The following is a 16110-nucleotide window of genomic DNA, read 5'->3' on the forward strand; positions in this document are numbered from 1 at the left end:
TGCACAAACAGAGCACTAACGAATTAGCCCACTTTGGTTTGTTTTGGAGCATATGGGGGGATGGTGACGTCATCGGCCAAAATTATAACTTTTAATATCTCAAAGACGAAAGCTGCACAAACGAAAATTTTAACGGCACAAACCTGCACAAACAGAGCACTAACGAATTAGCCCACTTTGGTTTGTTTTGGAGCATATGGGGGGATGGTGAACTCTAGATGACCTAAAAAATAATGTTTAATATCTCAGAAACCAAAACTGCACAAACGAAAATTTTAACGGCACAAACCTGCACAAACAGAGCACTAACGAACTAGCCCACTTTGGTTTGTTTTGGAGCATATGGGGGGATGGTGACGTCATCGGCCAAAATTATAACTTTTAATATCTCAAAGACGAAAGCTGCACAAACGAAAATTTTAACGGCACAAACCTGCACAAACAGAGCACTAACGAATTAGCCCACTTTGGTTTGTTTTGGAGCATATGGGGGGATGGTGACGTCATCGGCCAAAATTATAACTTTTAATTTCTCAAAGACGAAAGCTGCACAAACGAAAATTTTAACGGCACAAACCTGCACAAACAGAGCACTAACGAATTAGCCCACTTTGGTTTGTTTTGGAGCATATGGGGGGATGGTGAACTCTAGATGACCTAAAAAATAATGTTTAATATCTCAGAAACCAAAACTGCACAAACGAAAATTTTAACGGCACAAACCTGCACAAACAGAGCACTAACGAACTAGCCCACTTTGGTTTGTTTTGGAGCATATGGGGGGATGGTGACGTCATCGGCCAAAATTATAACTTTTAATATCTCAAAGACGAAAGCTGCACAAACGAAAATTTTAACGGCACAAACCTGCACAAACAGAGCACTAACGAATTAGCCCACTTTGGTTTGTTTTGGAGCATATGGGGGGATGGTGAACTCTAGATGACCTAAAAAATAATGTTTAATATCTCAGAAACCAAAACTGCACAAACGAAAATTTTAACGGCACAAACCTGCACAAACAGAGCACTAACGAACTAGCCCACTTTGGTTTGTTTTGGAGCATATGGGGGGATGATGACGTCATCGGCCAAAATTATAACTTTTAATATCTCAGAAACCAAAACTGCACAAACGAAAATTTTAACTGCACAAACCTGCACAAACGTAGCACTAACGAACTAGCCCACTTTGGTTTGTTTTGGAGCGATATGGGGGGATGGTGACGTCATCGGCCAAAATTATAACTTTTAATATCTCAGAAACCAAAACTGCACAAACGAAAATTTTAACTGCACAAACCTGCACAAACGGAGCACTAACGAACTAGCCCACTTTGGTTTGTTTTGGAGCGATATGGGGGATGGTGAACTCTAGATGACCTAAAAAATAATGTTTAATATCTCAGAAACCAAAACTGCACAAACGAAAATTTTAACGGCACAAACCTGCACAAACGGAGCACTAACCATTCAGACTATTTGCTGGATTTTTTGACGTGGGTGGGGTGTCAGCTTCACGCAGGTGCGACCGAGCCGTTGCGAAGGGCGATCGGATCGGGGCCGCGCGCAGGAAAGCGGATGACCACCAAGGAGCTGTCACGTCACGGATCCACAGCGAGATGCTGAGGTGACAAGCAGAAGAGGGAACGGCACGACCTTTCTCCCCGTCCCTCCACACACACACACAGTATTTCCCCTCACACCGGTTCTTTTTGTTTTTTTTCTCCGATCACGCCAACACCGCCTCCCCTCTCTCTCTATCCCTATGGACGGTCCGCGCGTCATGGCATTCCTCTCGATGTCGTACGCGCCGCTTCGAAACCTTGAGGATATTTTGTAACCACACCCGGCTCTTCTTTGGATCAAGGATTGCCCATCTTTTTTTTTTCTTCTTCTCCGCCTCTCACGGTTATGCCCGTTTCCACCACTGCAGCATGCGCAGGGTTTATACTGCAGTGTCAGGTTAAAGCCATAAGCTTCAAAGTTTGTTTTCTTTCTTTTTTTTTTTTTTTTTTTGGGGGGGAGGGGATGTAATGTATTTCGGATACACCAACACAATGGTGTGCATAATTCTGTCCGGATAGTTTACAAACATAAATCTTAAAAGTGTGGCGGGCATTTGTATTCATCCCCCTGTCCTAATATCTTGTCGAAAAGCGTTTCACCTCCATTGCAATGGGAAAAGTTTACACATCTAGAAACTGAAATTCTGTGCGCATCGTTCTTCGAGAGCCTTTTGTGGACAGCAGTTTTGACATTGCGTGAATGTGCAATTGTCATGCAGTGTTAGCTTACAGCTAGTTACGGTTTTGAATGTAGACCAGAGAGTTACAATTTGGTGTCATCTAACTGGAGCGCCATATTCCAAAGCCATGTCTTCAAGGCTTGGGGCAAACTGCAACCTGATGATTTATGGGTTGCATATTGTTACTTTTCACATCCTTCTTTATGATGGATGGAAGAGATAGTCTGAACTTCCTCTCTTTCTACTCTTTGGTCCTGCTCTGCACCCATGAATCCTCCTTTTCAATTTTTATCAAGTATTGAGCTTTTGAGATGCTATCCAGGTGTTCCCACTTGCAAAAATAACACTTTGTCGCCACTGAAATCATAATACTCTATTTTTTTCTTTTTCACATACTGCTTGAACGCAAATCTCCTTCTTGCTATAAAATCACCAGGTAGCTTTTTCTGAACATAATCCCATTTCTGTCCCAGTGTTCTGTTTGTTTTGACCCTTTCTGAGATGATTATTCTGTCTGCCTCCCTTTATATCCTCCCTCCAGGTAAAGAAGATAGGAGGTGGCGGTTTCGGGGAGATCTACGAGGCGCAGGACCTGCTGACGCGGGGCAGCGTGGCGCTGAAGGTGGAATCGGCCCAGCAGCCCAAACAGGTGCTAAAGATGGAGGTCGCCGTCCTGAAGAAGCTTCAGGGTGAGTGGAAATGGGCTCGGCGGATTCATTTACAAGAACCAATCGATCCACGCCGACAGTGACCTATTGATTTGATTCAACATGCATGTACTTTTTGTCATTGGGTGAATGTTGTAGGGAAGAAGAAAACTGTTTTTACATGAATCTTTTTGAAAACACAGGAAATGGCATTTTGAGTGATGTGTGGATCAGTTCTCGGGACAGATAGGTGTAATACAAGTCATCTGATACATCTGAAACTCGGTTTGGGTGACACTTTATTTTTGCTGCAGTGTCCTGATTGTCAATTTCTTCTTACAATTCATCAGAAAATTTTGCATAGACTTGATTTGTTTTTTTTGTTTTTTTTAAACTCCAAACTCTACTTGCGTTTTAACCAGCATGTTGTTTCTTTTGCCCATCCGAGATGAAAATCGATGAGCTGGGATCAGGTTGGCTGTCTAATGGCCTCGACCTGCAGCCCTGTGATTCTCCTGCTTCCTAAGGGAGCCTGCATGTAACTTGAGACGAACTCAACTCTAATCCCCCAACGCTGCTGATCCGCGCAACTGTCAAGAGTAAACATTGACCAACAGTATCATTCCAAGGCTCCTTGGCCATCCCGCGCTCATCACGAGAAACACACTACTACGTGGTAATGGAGCTTCAGGTCAGTGTTGGTGGATGGGGTATGCCACAGAGTCAGCCATGGAGCCATGGAGCAATGCCACACGCCTTCACTCCAAATATAAAAACAACAGTTTCTTTCTTTTATTTGTTTTTACAACTTGGAAAAATGTAACGTCTACCGGCCTGAGAACTGCCGGTATTAGCTGCCCGTGTCGTAAAATGAAAATACGAGGGACTTTGCTTCACAGTAAAATCAGAACCATCTGGTTCCTGACACGCATACTGGCAGGGATGTGGAGATACTGTGGCAAACCAGAGTTAAGTTCCTGCCAAAACGTTGGTACACGCATAAATCCTCGAAATGTCACACATTAAAATTAGTCTGATCAAAAGTTTCCAGTACAATTAAAACCATGCTGGGAAATACACCACCACAAGAAACACACGTTTTGTGTCTTCTAGATGAGTTTGTCCAATAAGGAGACAAAGGTGAACCTCGTTCAGTGATTAGTAAAAATGAGGTAAAATGTTCTCAGTGGATAATATTTTCCCTTCGTAATAACTTCCACACTCAAGAGTCTTTTAAGCGGGACTTACTTGGCACTCAAGTCAGAAAAAGATTGTCAAAATGGTGATGGCAGCGTCATGCTGTGGGGAGGCTTCTCTCCAGTAAAGATAGGAAAGATGAAGATTAGACATTCGTTAAAGCTGCACCATAAATCAAACGTAACTGTGTGCAAATTAGCAAACCGTAAGAACACCTGACTGATATATTTCGTAAGATGTTATTTAAAGTGCCCTGCATTGTAGTAGTTATTTTTTGACTGAATAACATTTTTGATCCCCACATTATTCCTGCCTGAGATTCTAGAGGTTATACAGAAAATTGGGGGCATTTTAATGAAAGGGGGGGAAAAAGTCTGGGAATTGTGGATCGATATAGTCATTGCAATATCCAGAAAAAGTATCATTCAGAATTAGTATCGCAGTTAAATGTTTCCCTGATATTGTGCAGCCCTAGAAATTCTCATGAATTTATACAGCTGGCAAGCTGTAAGGAAGACAAGCAAGGAGGAGGAACACAATGAAGAGCTACAGGAAGCAGCCAAGGAAGGAAAAAGAAAACAAACAGAGGAAGAAGTAAGGGGACAAGGAGAAAGAAGAAAATAACAGAAAATGGAATCCTGAATAAAATCTGGAAATGTTAATATTTGTTAAAGCTCCTTCCTCAAAAGAAGAATAATAACCATGAAAAACATCACAAAGGCAAAGAATCACCTTCCAGCAGGTCAGCAGAGCTGCAATTAAATGGTTTTGCTTAAATGACCTAGTCAAAGTCTAGCACTAAAGTCAGACCTGAAAATCTGGAGTAAGACTTAAAAATTGCTTTTCGTCCAGTCTGATCTTGGAGGAGTCCAGGGGGAATAGACACATCCCTAAGAAGACATAATATCAACTTTGCAAGATTCAGTACAAATTCGATAAAATCCCAATTAACATAACATTTATAATCACAGAGGCTGGAAAAGACTTGAAATTAAGGCAGAGACACTCAGAGCTGCAATGAAATGGTTTTGTCTAAATGACCTAGTCAAAGTCTAGCACTAAAGTCAGATCTGAAAATCTGGAGTAAGACTTAAAAATTGCTTTTCGTCCAGTCTGACCGAGTATGAGCTTCGGAGGAAGGAGGGAAGTCGGACTTTCAGGGTGAGGAGAGACAGCAAAATGTATCTGTGAGTCAGGCTCAGGGTGCAACAGTGCAATTTACTGTCAAGAGGAAGAGTTGCTCTTGCCGCTGTCGCGAAACAGAGGGGCGGGGCCCGTCCAGGCCCAGTAGACCAGGGCCACGCCGAGCGCCAGGGCCCACGTGCGGACGGGAGACAGGAAGAAGGCCGTGATGCCGTAGGTCTGCAGGAGGAAGTAGCAGGAATGGGCCTGCCAGGCGAGCAGCAGCAGCATGAAGACGTGCACCGCCACGGTCCGGCCGCGACGGCCCGGCCGCGCCAGGTGGGACCACTTGGTGTTGCCGTGACAACGGTGATGAAGGCTCCAGCAGAGGTAAGAGGTGAGGGGAATGTTGAAAAATAGCAGCTGCCAGAAAGAAAGTGAGATTACTTATTGTGCTGTTTTTTTTATTAACCTAAATAAGTCTGGACTATGGGGATGCAAGCTATTGATTAATGAGTTAATCTAAAGTTGATTGATCTAATTGATCAACTAATGATTAATTGATGAGCTGACATTTTCTTAAAAACCTGAGTTTTCTCTTATCAAGAGGGACTTTTCATAACATGAAGGGCTACTTTTTTCAAAATATGCTGAATTAAAAAAAAATAAAACATTAGAATATTTTGTGTCAGCAGTATTAAAGACTCACATTATTAACCTTAGACATATTTATAAAATATAACAGGAAGCTCTTAGGTTGCTGAATAAACTACTAACCAACAATTAACAGGAAGTCAGTTAATTGATTACATCCCCAGTCTGGACAAAGATGAATTAAAAAATCCAGCAGGCTAAGAATATTGCTGATTAAACATTTACATGGATTTTCAAAGGCATGTTGCACACATGAAATAAAAAAAATAAAAACATGCCTACAAGGAGTCTTGCATAGAGAGATGCAGAAGTGATCAATAAAATCAGTAGTCTTACTTGATTGACTCCAAAAATATATGTGCGACTTCCTTCCAGGAAATGGCCGTCGATGAAAACGCCGAAGGCGAAGCAGGCGCCACTGTGTCCGTCTATCATCTCTCCAATGAACCACGGACCTGAGAGGAGGCAGGAGAACAGCTCATTCTTCCACAGAGTGACAGAATCCATACATCTATCCAGTGTCCACATCCTGAACAGGTCACCGTTTTTCTATTTTTTATATACCGTATTTCCGCACTATAAGGCGCACCTAAAAACCTTCAAATTCCTCAAAAGCCGACAGTGCACCTTATAATCCGATGCGCCTTATGTATGGACCAATATTGAGCCACAACAGGTCTAGCAAATACAGTAAGCAGCCGCCGACTTCATTTTCCCCCATAGAAGAAAAAGCGCGCAGTGCATGCTGGGATAGTTGTCAGAACGCTAGTTTGTAATCTATTAATAAAGTTTGACTGACCTATCTACCTACCGACCGTCTAGAATCAGGTCGTCTGCAGGTTCTCTACGAACATGCTGTGCACAAACGGAGAAGGGTGACCATCGTCCGGCCACGCCCCGGTCCAGTCGCTGAAGGCTCTCCTCGCCGACCGGAGTCGGACTGTTTGGTTGACATTCCGTTTAGTGCAGCTCCATCTAGTGGATGCATAACGTAACTTCAGCCTCTACTGTAGCGTCTATTCTATGCGCCTTGTAATCAGGTGCGCTTTATAGTGCGGAAAATACGGTATATATATTTATTGAGCTTCAAAAAACGCCCTGAATGTTTTGTCTTCTACTTCACTGCTATGCACAACTTTGTGTTGATTTATCAAATAAAATCCTCCAAAAATACAGTGAAGTTAGTTGGTTTTAATTTGACAAAGCAAGAAAAAGTTTATTTAGCTAAACCTCTGTTATAATGAAATAATTATTGTTTCCAGCTTTAAGTACAAAAAAGTAACAATAATAATAATCCCTGAACTCGCCTAAGAAAAACAATATTATTGTCTATATCTTTATTTATAAGTACATGAAGATAATCTCTTGATATATAATCTCCTGATAGTGAGAATTTATAAATTTGTAGTTGGGTTTTGCTAAGCGATTATGAGAGCCTCATATCTATCCTACAGCTGAGTGTTATATTTATTTATATCGTCCTCTGTTTAAATAGAGATAAGATGTTTCTGAAGGTTAAAACTAAAACCTAGTCTAATAAACGAGACGGCAAAAAGGGAACTTCAACTATTTTTAAACAACTCCAATCTCCAAAAGTGTTAGGATTCATTGTAGACTGTTTTTGCAATCCCATATTTTATTTATTTACCTTGAGATCAGAAATGTCTTTTGCAAGTGAATCCTGGTAGATTAAGCATATGCTGCAGAAAACTGAGCAGTTTTTAAATATTTGACATTTTTTTCATAGGTTGGGAGAAACTAGAAAATTTAGGTTAAACATCAGGTCTGCAGTTTTCTGTTGTGAACCTCTCTATTAAAAAGGTGAGTTAATATTACAAAGTGAACAAAATTGTTTATTTCAGAATACTTTACAGAGAGAATGAGACTATAAACCAGATAAAAAATGTTCTAAAAATGTTATGTTTGTCCAGATGCATCGTTACACAAGTATTCATCTATAAATCCAGCCTATTATTTCTGATGTGTTTATTTAAATAATTTCTGTGAATGCACAAGTGCATCTTGACAAATTAGGATCTGATCAAAAATAAAAGATATATTTCAAACCTCGAGTTTTGTTCATTTTGATGATAGTGGCTCACAGTTAGAGAAGATTCGGTACATCAGAAAAGGTTATTAGGTAACACTTTATTTGAAGGGTGAATAAGACAGACATGACACTGTCATAAACATGACATAACACCTGTGATGAACATGAATAAGCCTTAGTAAATGTTTGACTGTTGTCATAAATCGTCATTCGGTAAATTATGACACTTTTAATATAAAGTTGACATTATTCAAAATGTCTTTGTTATGACAACTTGACATTAACCAAGAAATCATTACTGATATGAATTTGTTATAAAAGTATTACTGATTGCACTTTAAAAATTAGGTAACTTTATGTTATTAAAGGTAAAGTTTAAACAGTAATGATGTCTTGGTTAATGTCAAGTTGTCATAACAAAGACATTTTGAATAATGTCAACTTTGTATTAAAAGCGTCATAATTTACCGAATGACGCTTTATGACAACAGTCATAAATATTATGACTGTCATGACAGTCTTATTCACCCCCCTTCAAATAAAGTGTTACCGGTAAGGATTACATAAGAGATGCTGGACTGAACATTCTGTATGTATTATTAAAAATAATGATTTAAATATTATTTTGGATTTTCTTTTTTTTTATTAATCTTAAACAGTGAATGCAAGACTGAAGAACAACAAGTTACCTACCTAAAGCTGTGCACAGGTTCAACATCAGCAGAGAGTAGTAGTACAGGTCTATTTTACTGATGAGGTGGAGGGATACACAGATTTGAGAAAAAAATGCTGCAAAATAAAGAAAAAATATAATTAATTAATTTGTAGCTCCCAGTATTCTTCGAACTAATTTCTTGGGTTGAACTAGACCGCCATTTTCATCTAAAGCTCCAGAGCACAGCATTGCGACTCTGCAGCAGCTCACCTCTGCTGGAGGAAACACGGAGGAACCTGAAGGCGACAAGCACGGCGACATTCAGAAACACCGTGAATATGAAGAGCGCTCGGCCCAGGATGTAGTGGTCTGTAAGCAGGATGAAGGACTGAGCAAAACCAAAGCTGGGACTGAGGGTGTCCTCCAGCGTGAAGTGCTGCTCCCGCACCACCGACCGGCCCGCCGAGTCCTGAGGCAAACACAGGCCAGTAGGAAAGCATTAAAACACAGTTCCTAAGCACTCTTGGGACTCGCAAACTAAATTCAATATTTTAGAAATCGCATTAGCACCGACCTCCACTTTAACTGTAATTGTGTGCAGGCCAGTGAGGTAGCGAGTCGGATCCCACAGCAGGACATACAGGGGCCCTCCGGCGGAGCGGCCAGTGCCCAGCGGCTCCCCGTCTATGCTGACGTGGACCGCAGTGATCAGAGCCTCGGAGAAGGCCAGGATCCTTCAAAAGTCACAAAATCACAGTCAGAGGAAGTGCAATTAATAAAGCATTGCAAAAAGAGAGAGAAGAAAATTAGACAGACAAATAAATAAATGAAGGAATAAACAATAAAAGGGAGGAATGGATGAATCTTTTAGAAAATGAGATATGATAATAAACTGAAGGAACAAACATCTTTCCATTCTTCTCCAGACTTTTAAGACAGTCAAATTACATTCCAAATTTTTCCAGACACATTAAAAAAATACAAAATTTGCAGGCACCTAATGTGTGTTGATCTCCGTATCCGGCCCAGTGGCTCCACCCCTGGGTGGAGGTACTGCGCGTCCTTAGGGTTTGTGATGAGCACTGCAGGCCACTGCTCAAACTGGAGGTCAGAAAAACTCAGCAGGTCGTGGTCGAAGGCCAGGACCCTGAACCTGTAGAAAAACATCAGAGAAATTCTCTAAGGAAAAAAACGACAAATAAAAAGTTGCCATTCCGAAAAGTTCTGTTGCGTCACACACCTGCGGTTGTCCATCCAGTCTCCCAGCTCCAGCTCCAGAGTGCCGTGCGGATGGCGGCTGTGGAGGACTGGCATCAGGCCGCCGAGTGTGTGCAGGTGGCCACACAGATACGCCACAGCAGACCTGAACACAGAAAGCCCAGACCTGAGAACTGGGAATCTACATGAGCAAGCCTGGGCTACAATATTATAGGAGTGTGATGCAAGTTCAGGCTGCAGGTGAAACCAGGTGGATGAATAGTTGCAAAACGACAGCGTAACATAACCCGTCTTTTGTTTTAAACTGGCTAGACCTTCCTACCTCATCATGTCTCTGACCCCGGGAGACGGCGAGACGATGGTGGAGGTGGTGTAGTGGCCAAACCAGATGGACTGATTGCTCTTCAAACTCTCTGCTCCAAACTTGTTCAGCAAGTCCATCTGAGTCTAACAGACGAATCCAGAAAAACAGGAAAATGTCTTCAAAGACAAGAAATAGAAAGAGAACAAAAATAAAAAAGCATAGCAAGAGTAATTTTGTTTCCCACACCTCATGTTTTTCCCCTAAAAATAGCCTACTTTGTCCATTTGAAAGGTTTGTTGCAGATTTTTTACAAGTTTGACCTATTGTTTTTGACATTTTTTATTTTATTTTACATTGTCTGTTATACTCATAATTGAACTGACTGACCAAATTAAAATTGTTTTGTTTTTTCATGTTTGACCAAGATTTAGAAGCTATTCATGATTACTACTTAGCTATTCTAAATTACCAATATGCTTAAGAAAGCTGGTCCTTTCTCAATGACAAAAGCCTTGTTAAAGCAGCTCCTGCTCTACAAAGCGGAGTCCATTTCAAATAATACAGTTCACAGCTTGATGATGTAATTTTGACGAGGGCCTGGTTACAGACACATATTCATTTACACCTCTATTACCCCTTTTTAATGGGTGACCTAAATTCACAAGAATGAAATTATACAAATTGACAAAAAAAGTTCAGACCAGTCATTTGCATAAAAAAAAATTTCAATCAGAAATTGGGACATTTTTGTATTTTTATTTTTTTTTAACAGAGCTTACCTGATTGAGGATCCCGAAGAAATTGTATGGCCGTTTGGGTCCAGGAGTCAGGGTGGCGTCCACACAGACAAAGGAGTAGTTACCAAACGGGGTCGTGTGAACATAATGAAAAGAGCCTACTTTCTGATTGGCTGAGTATTTTCTAGGAAAGAGGACAAAACAAGCAGAGGCGAAGTGAGCAGCAGGAGGGCAGCACCGTGGTCCTGTTCAAAGCCTGAGCCTCAGAGATAATTTAATGCATTCTAAATAAATAAATTAGCCTCGTCTCACAGATGAAAAATCAGGACATTAAGGATTATTAGGGAGGCAGGAGACAAATCAACATTAAGGGAGGATGCAAGGGAACGATAAAGCATAATAACTGTCAAAAGGCAACGCAGTGAGAGTCTGATCATGTAGATTCGGGCTGCATTTCAGCGTTTCGTGTCTCACTATGGGAACTCCTTGGGCTCCGATCACACTCCACCCGCCCTGATTGACTGGGGATAAGTCTGTCTTTGCAAGGATAAGGGGCATGTCCCTCCCCCTACTTTTATATAGGACTGGCCCTGTACAGACAGATCATTCAAAAACTCACACCCTCTTCCTCGCTATGAATGAGCAAGGAGGGTGGCTAGGTGAGACACTCACTCATGCTACTCAGAGAACCAGGGTTACGAAAGAAACCTATATAAATACTCCTGCAACGGTCTTGCCGCCGTTCGCTTTTAACCAGCAAAAAAAAAATCATTTTAAGGATGCTTATTGGTCCCGCCAAAAACGATGAAGACCCGGGCATCATCATTCATCAAAAAAATCCCCACGGGCCGAACTTGAAAATTGGACGTTATGCTGCTAACACTTAGCTTTCGTCAACAACTCAGAGGCGGAAGTGAGAGCTACGCGTAACGCAATATCGGAACACTGTGTGCTAAATAATAAAACATAAATTAACGAAGCTTCAAGGCAGGGAAATTTTCCTCAAGGAATTTTAATAATTGAGGTACTTGAATCGCTCGAGGAATCGTTTCAGCCCCACACTCATGCTACTCGGAAAACCGGGGTTACGAAAGTAAAGTAACCAATTCTATATTGGTCTATGTGAACTCTAAACGCCTTGCAATGCGGCGAGACCGCTCCTAAGACACAACACACACTGACCAGATTTACCCTACGAATGCTTGAGCTCAACATTAAGCAGGAATTCAGTGGCATATTTGATTATTTACTAACCTGTAATAATTGTTGACGCTATCCAAAGACATAATGTTGAAGGCATCTGCACGTAAAACAAAACGGGAGAGAGTGAGAAGCATCTCAAACACACATAAACTAACACGAGGTTTTTTCCCGCTTCACTAACTCAAATGCAAGACTTTTTAAGATTATTATGAATAAAATTCAAGACCTATATTGGGCAGAAAACAACTGGATTATTTTCTTTGTTTGCTTTTTCAGGGGAACAAAGCTGTGAAATTTCGGGGGTGGCTCTTGGCAGCCGCTTTGAAACAAGCTTTTTTGTAGAGAGGAACATAGCATTTTATGTGTTGACAACAGAAGCGAGCCAGTGGCGAAGACAAACGTTATCCAGCTAACCGTTGATAAAGTTACACACACCCAAGATAGACACAAAAAAAATCTAGTTAGCTAGCTGCTAATACTTGCTAATGCTGCTAATTCTTGCTAGCAGTAGACTGCAAGTAGCAGTTTACTTTAGCAGCTATACCTAGCTACTAAAGCTAGCTAGGTATATCTATAGCTAGCCTAGCTATTAGCTAGGTAGTATTAGCAGCTTCGTCCCTCACAGTATGGGGGGAGTGAAGATGTCTGGGCACAACTCAAACTTTTGCCTCAAAGAAAAGTCCCACAAGAAAAAAAACTACTTAGAATATAAAAGATTAAAGAATCTAAGAATAACCTAAGATCTGTGATTTATGTATTTAAAGCTAGCTTACATTTTCTGTAATGACTTTAAGATATTGTAAACCCTTAATTTTGGATACATTAATTTCAGACACCATTTAACACAAAGGTGTCAAACTCAAGGTCAGCAGGCCAAATCCAGCCCACCACACCTATTTAATATGACCGTTTCGACTTTGGAGAACCGCATCAATAGAACCTTCAAGATAAATTGTATGCCTAAATATCATTTCATATTTATTTCATGTCTAATCAAATCATTTTTTATTCTCATTGTTCCGAATTTTGTTCAGTGCGAAAGCATTTTCATGAATATTTAAATATATGAGGATCTCGGTGAATGCAGGGAAAGCTATTTATTTATATTTTAACTGTTTGTTAATGCATAGTTTTATCAATCAATTCTGCAACAGCCACATTGCAACATTTACACCCTCTGTAGGACGTCAATGATCCTGACGTGGCCATAGTGGAAATGAGTTTTCTGATGCAACAGGATGTAATTTCATTGAAAATGAAAGTGACTGCGTGGAACTGTACGAGTAGATCGATGGGGATCTTCTGCTTCCTGAAAAGGCGGTGAAGACGTCCTGAGTCAGAAAAAAAAACTCCCTTCTGATCCCTGAGAAAAACACTTTTGTAAACTCTCAAAATAAGTTTACAAAAGTAAACTTATTTTACTTTTGTAAACTCCTTATTGTTACAGCTCCTTATTGGTAAGGAGCTGTACCAATAAGTCGGCAAGCTTTTGGAAACATTTAACAGCGCCTGGTTACCAACCATGATTTCCTCGAATATCGATCCACTTGGTGCGCTCCATCACTCGTGACTTCTTCAGGACGTTATGATAGGCCTGCCATTCCACCTCGTGCTGGAGGGAACCCACCTTGCTCTCTGTTTTGGCATCTGTCAGGTCCCCTGAGAAAAAAAACAACAAACGGTCATATTTTTTGGACTGCATGAACAGGACCTATCGCCATTCTCTCCTAAATACATGCTTCCTGGGATTGTACCTGTTGCGAGCACTACGGTTGGTTTGATCACATCGATGGTGTGGGTGCAGAACTTCTCAAAATCTGCAATGCGTTTTGGGTCGCGAAACCGACTGATGTGAATGTCCGACACCTTGGATCGGACACAAAAATAGGATGAAAACAAATAAGTAAAATGGTGCACAGTGTCTTAAGAAAGTATTCACACCCCTTGGTATTTTTGTTTTTCCCTCCAAATTTTGTCACATTACAATCATAATCATCAGAACACGTATGTGTTAAAATGGCCCAGTGAAAATCCAGACCTAAATCGGATTGAAATTTGTATTATTACAGTGAGAAAATGTGAAAAGTTTCAAGAGGTGTGAATATTTATGCAAGGTATTGCTGTCAGTTGTAAAGCACAAGATATCAAAGGTTGAGCGCAACCTGCTGTGGTGATGAATCACCTTTTTTATCTGGCATAATACTTCTGTGGTCAGTGACCCATTTCTGTCAATCATTCAAAAAGCCACTAAAGTCGGTTTTTAGCTCCGTAAAGCCAAATCCATGCATCATGTTCAGACTAAAGCATTATGGGGTTTGGTTAGACTTCATCCTGGGGACTGTCACTTGAAATAAAATAAAAAATAGAAAAAGAAAAAAATGATAGCCCACCTGTACAAACCAGAAAATGTTGTTCAACTCGTCGCCGGGAAATGGTGGAGAGCTTCCTTTAGGTCCATCTCCATCACTGGCACTCGGGTGCCGAATGCTGCGTTTAGGGTGCCAAGCCGTGTCATAGCTATCCAGCACCCAAGAGGTGATGAACGCCAGAGCCAGTCCGAGGACAACCAGCGCACCGAACAGCTTCAGCATCCTCCTGTAGTGGCAAGAAAAGGGGGGCTAGCTGCCGCCGTCTGTCCCGGACAGGGAAAAAAGCTAGCTACTGGCGGCGGAAACAGCTGAGGGCACGAATCACACTAACATTGATATTACACACCTGCTAGCTACATGGCTAAAGCTAAGGCTCAGACCGTTTTTGTTGCTGCCATCGCGGCCACGGGAGACGCATTGAGGTGCTTGGTTCATTCACAACTCTATTCGGCTGCCTTCAGGGACAAACGGAAAGTATATCCCGGTCTGTCCCTGAACAGGCGGGGACAGACTGTTCAGGGACAGTCCTCCAGCTAACAGCTGGAGGTTTGTCCAGCTGTTAGCTGCCTACCAGCTTCCTACAGCTTGAACCCGTTAGCGGGGAAACGACACCACCAAGACAACAGAGATTATGTGACAACAGGAGCTCCCACTCTGACATTATTTTCAGACTCGCCTCCACCTGCGACCCTCTTTCTATTAATTTGTTGCCTTCGGGAAAAAAAATTATGTAAGATGTAACAAATTTACTACTGCTTGAGGAAATTTTTGAGACGTGGAAGTATTTCAACTTTATGAGCACTATGAGTAAGGCAAGGGGAGTATAGGAAGGAAAAACATTTGCTCTAGTTTGGATTTGTTGAAGATTAAAATAAAAAAAATATATATTGCGAACGAATTTGCCAATGAATTTGAACATTTCACATAAGAACAGTGGCGGCTGGTGGTGACATAAGGATGGACATCTTTTGTAAAATTCCAATAAGAGACGCATCCAATATGAAAAATAAGAACATACCAAAGACCAAACTTGCATACAGCCTCAGCAGTTAGTGACGGGCTATCTGAATCCAGGCTTCGAGGCTTGAACCGAGTAAAAAGGGGGCGTGTCCGACGAAGCCCCGCTTCGAGGCTTGTGTTGTCTTGCTGAAAACCACGTGACTCGGTTTTCAAAATAAAAGCGCGATGAGCCGTGCTGCATTATGGGTTGTTGTCCATCTGGTCTCGCATCAGAGGAAAATATGTCTTCAGTGGCCAAAATAAAATGAAATTTGACCAACATATTTGATGTGTATTGATAATGGCACTCATCAAAATGTAATGTTTGCTACTGTTTTTCTCAATTGTAGATTATGTTGTTTTTTATAACTATATATTTGTGATTTTATGATGTAAATCTCTTTGAACTGCATTGTTGCTGAAATGTGCTACACAAATAAACTTGACTGTCTGAAATGGAGCCAGCAAGAGACATCTGGGAATACTTTGAGATTATCCTCACAATAAAATTATTCTTAGATAACAATAATTAACCCCTCCACCTCCCAATTTCTTACCTTCTGCAAAGTTCCACTTTATTTGTAGTCTGATTAGCAAAGATATATCAGTCTTGCACAACAAAAACAGATATAATCCTGTTGTAGAACTAAAATTCAACATGTAGCCAAATATAAGGGATTAGAGCCAATTAGAAATCCAAGAAAAAGT

At 41.0% G+C, this 16110-nt stretch overlaps 1 protein-coding gene and 1 long non-coding RNA gene across 5 annotated transcripts; one reads left to right on the plus strand and one right to left on the minus strand.

The window, feature by feature from the left end:
• Positions 1–1545: 1545 nt before the first annotated feature.
• Positions 1546–2937, plus strand: LOC145550008 (uncharacterized). 2 transcript variants are annotated; one of them, XR_014085826.1, is made up of 2 exons: positions 1546–1629; positions 2789–2937. It is a non-coding gene; the product is annotated as an uncharacterized LOC145550008 (long non-coding RNA). The 2 variants fall into 2 exon arrangements; XR_014085827.1 differs by lacking the exon at positions 1546–1629 and adding an exon at positions 2591–2683.
• Positions 2938–3664: 727 nt separating this feature from the next.
• On the minus strand, positions 3665–15442 carry LOC103458484 (transmembrane protein 62). Of its 3 annotated transcripts, none has more exons than XM_081603259.1 (14): positions 15422–15442; positions 14425–14629; positions 13789–13900; positions 13556–13693; positions 12086–12131; positions 10874–11015; positions 10113–10237; positions 9813–9935; positions 9570–9725; positions 9147–9306; positions 8843–9041; positions 8611–8706; positions 6204–6322; positions 3665–5636 (listed from the first exon to the last, which is right to left on the minus strand). In XM_081603259.1, the coding sequence occupies exons 2-14, from the start codon at positions 14623–14625 to the stop codon at positions 5316–5318; spliced, it is 1938 nt and encodes a 645-aa protein (XP_081459385.1). In that variant the 5' UTR covers positions 14626–14629; positions 15422–15442; the 3' UTR covers positions 3665–5315. The 3 variants fall into 3 exon arrangements, with proteins under 3 accessions (XP_081459385.1, XP_081459384.1, XP_081459383.1); XM_081603258.1 differs by lacking the exon at positions 15422–15442 and adding an exon at positions 14784–15122; XM_081603257.1 differs by lacking the exon at positions 15422–15442 and adding an exon at positions 14750–15122.
• Positions 15443–16110: the final 668 nt, after the last annotated feature.

The sequence above is a fragment of the Poecilia reticulata genome, chromosome 22 (assembly GCF_904066995.2).
Source record: "Poecilia reticulata chromosome 22, P_reticulata-male-v2, whole genome shotgun sequence".
NCBI classification, from domain to species: domain Eukaryota; kingdom Metazoa; phylum Chordata; class Actinopteri; order Cyprinodontiformes; family Poeciliidae; genus Poecilia; species Poecilia reticulata.

What these genes read in the sequence shown, in the direction of transcription:
- LOC103458484 (XM_081603257.1), bottom strand. Translation starts at nt 14,838, where the DNA reads ATGAACCAAGCACCTCAATGCGTCTCCCGTGGCCGCGATGGCAGCAAC. An exon ending in TCTTCGGGATCCTCAATCAG is followed by an intron (nt 10,238 to 10,873) that starts GTAAGCTCTGTT and finishes TTCGTCTGTTAG; the next exon opens with ACTCAGATGGACTTGCTGAA. An exon ending in CCGTGTTTCCTCCAGCAGAG is followed by an intron (nt 8,707 to 8,842) that starts GTGAGCTGCTGC and finishes TTTATTTTGCAG; the next exon opens with CATTTTTTTCTCAAATCTGT.